The sequence below is a fragment of the Rhipicephalus microplus genome, unplaced genomic scaffold (genome assembly GCF_043290135.1).
Source record: "Rhipicephalus microplus isolate Deutch F79 unplaced genomic scaffold, USDA_Rmic scaffold_185, whole genome shotgun sequence".
NCBI lineage: Eukaryota > Metazoa > Arthropoda > Arachnida > Ixodida > Ixodidae > Rhipicephalus > Rhipicephalus microplus.
Genome location: NW_027464756.1, coordinates 178,381 through 186,088, shown reverse-complemented (window position 1 = coordinate 186,088; position 7,708 = coordinate 178,381). Strand labels below are relative to the sequence as shown.

The window sequence follows — 7,708 nt, the reverse complement described above, 5'->3', positions numbered from 1 at the left end:
GGAGTCGCATATACCACTCCCACATCGCATTGCACCACCGGGTTGGCATGCTTCTTGTTACACAGGCTAGTGCGCTCATTGCCGCTCGAAATTCGCGCGCACAACCTCGAGAGCTTTTTTGGTGCAGAAAACACCATGTCAACTCCGTGCCGGTTAGCAACCTTCTTCAGGTTATGCGTCACCCGGTGTAAATAGGGTACCACTAACGGCCTCTCACGCCCCCTGGGCGCGTCTTTCAGGCACTGCTTCCGTGATCGCCCTTTTAGCTTCTTCAGGAGGGTTTCGGCCACCGCCGCCAGCACAGACTGCGGGAACGCGGCTGCCTTCAGTCGTTCAATCTGAGCACGGAAGCTGGCCTGCCTCTCATGCGAGCACGACCTCACCAGCGCAGACTCCAAACACATTGAAGCGATCGCCCTCTTTACTACCTTAGAATGTGATGATGTATATGGTAAAGGCTTCTTTCTAGCACGCGGACAGTACGCATAACAAGTATGTTGATGCTTGAATATGAGCTTAAGATCTAAAAACTGAAGCGTTCCTTCCTGCGGTAGCTCGTAAGTGAAACATAGACCCCTCCCATACTTGTTAAACTTCTTTACAACGTTGTGCACATTACTGTTAGTACTCGTTTGTTTGTCCAAAACTACCAGGAAATCGTCTACGTACCTAAAAATTTTTAACACTCCGTCACTTCTAAACACCTCAAGCAGATCGCGGTCAATGTAGGCCAAGAAAATGTTACACAAAACAGGGGCAACACAGGAACCAATACAAATGCCTTTTCTTTGGAGGTACAAACCCTTGTCAAAACCTATGAAAGTGTGTTTCAGATAGAATTCCAAAAGCGACATAAAATTATCAACACTCAGACCCGTGGAATTTTGAAAACCAATAGCTGAATTCTCTAAAATGCAATCCATAACACACTCAAAAAGTTCAACATGGGAAACAGAATAAAACAGATCTTGCACATCCACTGAGAAAGTCAACCCATGTGAAACTTTGCCTTCGAAAAACCGCGCTACTTCCATAGAATTCTTCGTCGCGTACGGATCATTCAAACACAACCTGTTCAGGCATTTTTGTAAAAACATGCTAGCCTGGTGCTGCCATGAGCCTTTTTCACTCACAATAGTGCGAAAGGGAATTTCCACTTTGTGCGTTTTTGCACTAAAAAACACTTGCAAGGTGCTGGATTTACTTCCTTGAATTGCATTCGCAAGTTTCGTTAGCTTCATGTCCCTACACAATGCCACTGCTTTAGTTTTAACACGTGCCTCACTAGGCTTTACCTTGACAAAGTTCTTTTCGATGGCCTGGCGTGCTTTCTCCTGGTAGATAGCTGACGGCATAATCACGAAGCCACCTTCTTTGTCAGCCATAGTCAAGCTGAGACCTTTATCTTTGAAGTATCTCACAATATCTCCCAGGTTGTCTCTTGTCGTCCTTTTTGCCGGTCGAATTGTGCTCCTTTGAAGGCTTTCCACCCCCTCCAGCAGGCATCTTTCCTGATTCTCTTGACCTGCTTTTTCCGCCATCCTTCGGTTATAAGCCAAAAGCTCGAAAGCAGGTACCGCAGGCTCGTGAGAGAACTTTGGACCTTTCTGCAAAACCTTTGAAATGTTATCGGGAAGCTGTACATCACCAATGACTATCAAGTCAGAGTCGATCGATTCTTTTTTACTAACACGTGGTCTTAAAGCTGACAGGGCTTGCCTCAAGTAGAAACACCACCACTGCTCTGTCATTTCCGCTGCCAATCTTCTTGCTGACCGTAACTTGCTTTCGGCCACCCCCTCAGGGAAGTTGCCATAGCACACCACACGTAACCAGTCTTGACAGACCCGCACCTGTCTCCATAACTCTGATTTCCAAATCTTGGCGACCCGTTTCACATGTCCATTAGATGGCTTGACGCCACCAAACAACATCCAAATATCTTGAGGAATCAGGCCTTTCTTACGGCAAAAAGCCAAGTACCTTGCCTTGCAAGTTGACACGACGATATGGCTCACCAGTGCATTAATCCTGTCGTCCAGAGGCCAGAAGGAAGGAGAGTGTAAGAAGAAGCCCGATGTAGAAGAAATGTAATCGATCAGGACGTCTTGAGGGGCTAGTTGGTTCATTCTATTCAGGTAAAAATTGCGCTGACATAGAAAGGACACCACAAAGAAGGAACACTTAAACAGATCGAGCGCAAACTACCAACTGTTTTTTATTGACTGTAGAACGTCGATAAATAGGGAACCCGTACATAGCTGCGCCGACGCGTCGAGGATCAACACGTGCTACTTAACGCACTTTATCAATCAAAAAGGACACTTCTGCACCGTAGAGCGATACCGAGGCCTCACTTACACAGCTATCACCTTTCATGTTGATGAAGAAAGCTTCCAACACCTCACGAGCACACGTATCTCTGCTATGTCCCAGTATCTTAGTCTCCTGAAATAGTGGTTCACATCCACATGCTGCGCAGTGAGCAGGCAAATTTCCCATTTCACTATTTTTGATTGACAGCTGGTGTTCACGTATGCGATCATTAACGCAGCGGCCTGTTTGGCCCACGTAAGATCTGCCGCAGGAAAACGGAGTCGCATATACCACTCCCACATCGCATTGCACCACCGGGTTGGCATGCTTCTTGTTACACAGGCTAGTGCGCTCATTGCCGCTCGAAATTCGCGCGCACAACCTCGAGAGCTTTTTTGGTGCAGAAAACACCATGTCAACTCCGTGCCGGTTAGCAACCTTCTTCAGGTTATGCGTCACCCGGTGTAAATAGGGTACCACTAACGGCCTCTCACGCCCCCTGGGCGCGTCTTTCAGGCACTGCTTCCGTGATCGCCCTTTTAGCTTCTTCAGGAGGGTTTCGGCCACCGCCGCCAGCACAGACTGCGGGAACGCGGCTGCCTTCAGTCGTTCAATCTGAGCACGGAAGCTGGCCTGCCTCTCATGCGAGCACGACCTCACCAGCGCAGACTCCAAACACATTGAAGCGATCGCCCTCTTTACTACCTTAGAATGTGATGATGTATATGGTAAAGGCTTCTTTCTAGCACGCGGACAGTACGCATAACAAGTATGTTGATGCTTGAATATGAGCTTAAGATCTAAAAACTGAAGCGTTCCTTCCTGCGGTAGCTCGTAAGTGAAACATAGACCCCTCCCATACTTGTTAAACTTCTTTACAACGTTGTGCACATTACTGTTAGTACTCGTTTGTTTGTCCAAAACTACCAGGAAATCGTCTACGTACCTAAAAATTTTTTTTAACACTCCGTCACTTCTAAACACCTCAAGCAGATCGCGGTCAATGTAGGCCAAGAAAATGTTACACAAAACAGGGGCAACACAGGAACCAATACAAATGCCTTTTCTTTGGAGGTACAAACCCTTGTCAAAACCTATGAAAGTGTGTTTCAGATAGAATTCCAAAAGCGACATAAAATTATCAACACTCAGACCCGTGGAATTTTGAAAACCAATAGCTGAATTCTCTAAAATGCAATCCATAACACACTCAAAAAGTTCAACATGGGAAACAGAATAAAACAGATCTTGCACATCCACTGAGAAAGTCAACCCATGTGAAACTTTGCCTTCGAAAAACCGCGCTACTTCCATAGAATTCTTCGTCGCGTACGGATCATTCAAACACAACCTGTTCAGGCATTTTTGTAAAAACATGCTAGCCTGGTGCTGCCATGAGCCTTTTTCACTCACAATAGTGCGAAAGGGAATTTCCACTTTGTGCGTTTTTGCACTAAAAAACACTTGCAAGGTGCTGGATTTACTTCCTTGAATTGCATTCGCAAGTTTCGTTAGCTTCATGTCCCTACACAATGCCACTGCTTTAGTTTTAACACGTGCCTCACTAGGCTTTACCTTGACAAAGTTCTTTTCGATGGCCTGGCGTGCTTTCTCCTGGTAGGTAGCTGACGGCATAATCACGAAGCCACCTTCTTTGTCAGCCATAGTCAAGCTGAGACCTTTATCTTTGAAGTATCTCACAATATCTCCCAGGTTGTCTCTTGTCGTCCTTTTTGCCGGTCGAATTGTGCTCCTTTGAAGGCTTTCCACCCCCTCCAGCAGGCATCTTTCCTGATTCTCTTGACCTGCTTTTTCCGCCATCCTTCGGTTATAAGCCAAAAGCTCGAAAGCAGGTACCGCAGGCTCGTGAGAGAACTTTGGACCTTTCTGCAAAACCTTTGAAATGTTATCGGGAAGCTGTACATCACCAATGACTATCAAGTCAGAGTCGATCGATTCTTTTTTACTAACACGTGGTCTTAAAGCTGACAGGGCTTGCCTCAAGTAGAAACACCACCACTGCTCTGTCATTTCCGCTGCCAATCTTCTTGCTGACCGTAACTTGCTTTCGGCCACCCCCTCAGGGAAGTTGCCATAGCACACCACACGTAACCAGTCTTGACAGACCCGCACCTGTCTCCATAACTCTGATTTCCAAATCTTGGCGACCCGTTTCACATGTCCATTAGATGGCTTGATGCCACCAAACAACATCCAAATATCTTGAGGAATCAGGCCTTTCTTACGGCAAAAAGCCAAGTACCTTGCCTTGCAAGTTGACACGACGATATGGCTCACCAGTGCATTAATCCTGTCGTCCAGAGGCCAGAAGGAAGGAGAGTGTAAGAAGAAGCCCGATGTAGAAGAAATGTAATCGATCAGGACGTCTTGAGGGGCTAGTTGGTTCATTCTATTCAGGTAAAAATTGCGCTGACATAGAAAGGACACCACAAAGAAGGAACACTTAAACAGATCGAGCGCAAACTACCAACTGTTTTTTACTGACTGTAGAACGTCGATAAATAGGGAACCCGTACATAGCTGCGCCGACGCGTCGAGGATCAACACGTGCTACTTAACGCACTTTATCAATCAAAAAGGACACTTCTGCACCGTAGAGCGATACCGAGGCCTCACTTACACAGCTATCACCTTTCATGTTGATGAAGAAAGCTTCCAACACCTCACGAGCACACGTATCTCTGCTATGTCCCAGTATCTTAGTCTCCTGAAATAGTGGTTCACATCCACATGCTGCGCAGTGAGCAGGCAAATTTCCCATTTCACTATTTTTGATTGACAGCTGGTGTTCACGTATGCGATCATTAACGCAGCGGCCTGTTTGGCCCACGTAAGATCTGCCGCAGGAAAACGGAGTCGCATATACCACTCCCACATCGCATTGCACCACCGGGTTGGCATGCTTCTTGTTACACAGGCTAGTGCGCTCATTGCCGCTCGAAATTCGCGCGCACAACCTCGAGAGCTTTTTTGGTGCAGAAAACACCATGTCAACTCCGTGCCGGTTAGCAACCTTCTTCAGGTTATGCGTCACCCGGTGTAAATAGGGTACCACTAACGGCCTCTCACGCCCCCTGGGCGCGTCTTTCAGGCACTGCTTCCGTGATCGCCCTTTTAGCTTCTTCAGGAGGGTTTCGGCCACCGCCGCCAGCACAGACTGCGGGAACGCGGCTGCCTTCAGTCGTTCAATCTGAGCACGGAAGCTGGCCTGCCTCTCATGCGAGCACGACCTCACCAGCGCAGACTCCAAACACATTGAAGCGATCGCCCTCTTTACTACCTTAGAATGTGATGATGTATATGGTAAAGGCTTCTTTCTAGCACGCGGACAGTACGCATAACAAGTATGTTGATGCTTGAATATGAGCTTAAGATCTAAAAACTGAAGCGTTCCTTCCTGCGGTAGCTCGTAAGTGAAACATAGACCCCTCCCATACTTGTTAAACTTCTTTACAACGTTGTGCACATTACTGTTAGTACTCGTTTGTTTGTCCAAAACTACCAGGAAATCGTCTACGTACCTAAAAATTTTTAACACTTCGTCACTTCTAAACACCTCAAGCAGATCGCGGTCAATGTAGGCCAAGAAAATGTTACACAAAACAGGGGCAACACAGGAACCAATACAAATGCCTTTTCTTTGGAGGTACAAACCCTTGTCAAAACCTATGAAAGTGTGTTTCAGATAGAATTCCAAAAGCGACATAAAATTATCAACACTCAGACCCGTGGAATTTTGAAAACCAATAGCTGAATTCTCTAAAATGCAATCCATAACACACTCAAAAAGTTCAACATGGGAAACAGAATAAAACAGATCTTGCACATCCACTGAGAAAGTCAACCCATGTGAAACTTTGCCTTCGAAAAACCGCGCTACTTCCATAGAATTCTTCGTCGCGTACGGATCATTCAAACACAACCTGTTCAGGCATTTTTGTAAAAACATGCTAGCCTGGTGCTGCCATGAGCCTTTTTCACTCACAATAGTGCGAAAGGGAATTTCCACTTTGTGCGTTTTTGCACTAAAAAACACTTGCAAGGTGCTGGATTTACTTCCTTGAATTGCATTCGCAAGTTTCGTTAGCTTCATGTCCCTACACAATGCCACTGCTTTAGTTTTAACACGTGCCTCACTAGGCTTTACCTTGACAAAGTTCTTTTCGATGGCCTGGCGTGCTTTCTCCTGGTAGATAGCTGACGGCATAATCACGAAGCCACCTTCTTTGTCAGCCATAGTCAAGCTGAGACCTTTATCTTTGAAGTATCTCACAATATCTCCCAGGTTGTCTCTTGTCGTCCTTTTTGCCGGTCGAATTGTGCTCCTTTGAAGGCTTTCCACCCCCTCCAGCAGGCATCTTTCCTGATTCTCTTGACCTGCTTTTTCCGCCATCCTTCGGTTATAAGCCAAAAGCTCGAAAGCAGGTACCGCAGGCTCGTGAGAGAACTTTGGACCTTTCTGCAAAACCTTTGAAATGTTATCGGGAAGCTGTACATCACCAATGACTATCAAGTCAGAGTCGATCGATTCTTTTTTACTAACACGTGGTCTTAAAGCTGACAGGGCTTGCCTCAAGTAGAAACACCACCACTGCTCTGTCATTTCCGCTGCCAATCTTCTTGCTGACCGTAACTTGCTTTCGGCCACCCCCTCAGGGAAGTTGCCATAGCACACCACACGTAACCAGTCTTGACAGACCCGCACCTGTCTCCATAACTCTGATTTCCAAATCTTGGCGACCCGTTTCACATGTCCATTAGATGGCTTGACGCCACCAAACAACATCCAAATATCTTGAGGAATCAGGCCTTTCTTACGGCAAAAAGCCAAGTACCTTGCCTTGCAAGTTGACACGACGATATGGCTCACCAGTGCATTAATCCTGTCGTCCAGAGGCCAGAAGGAAGGAGAGTGTAAGAAGAAGCCCGATGTAGAAGAAATGTAATCGATCAGGACGTCTTGAGGGGCTAGTTGGTTCATTCTATTCAGGTAAAAATTGCGCTGACATAGAAAGGACACCACAAAGAAGGAACACTTAAACAGATCGAGCGCAAACTACCAACTGTTTTTTATTGACTGTAGAACGTCGATAAATAGGGAACCCGTACATAGCTGCGCCGACGCGTCGAGGATCAACACGTGCTACTTAACGCACTTTATCAATCAAAAAGGACACTTCTGCACCGTAGAGCGATACCGAGGCCTCACTTACACAGCTATCACCTTTCATGTTGATGAAGAAAGCTTCCAACACCTCACGAGCACACGTATCTCTGCTATGTCCCAGTATCTTAGTCTCCTGAAATAGTGGTTCACATCCACATGCTGCGCAGTGAGCAGGCAAATTTCCCATTTCACTATTTTTGATTG

The 7,708-nt window shown here is 46.4% G+C and overlaps 1 protein-coding gene across 1 annotated transcript; it reads right to left on the bottom strand.

Annotated features, from left to right (window-relative positions):
- Positions 1-1,295: 1,295 nt before the first annotated feature.
- LOC142791748 (uncharacterized) lies at positions 1,296-7,322 on the bottom strand (the record flags this gene model as incomplete). The annotated part of the gene is made up of 3 exons (XM_075885542.1): positions 6,485-7,322; positions 3,892-4,746; positions 1,296-1,607 (listed from the first exon to the last, which is right to left on the bottom strand). Coding segments are annotated over exons 1-3 (2,001 nt in total), but the record flags the coding sequence as incomplete, so codon positions are not given.
- Between the last annotated feature and the right edge of the window lie 386 nt (positions 7,323-7,708).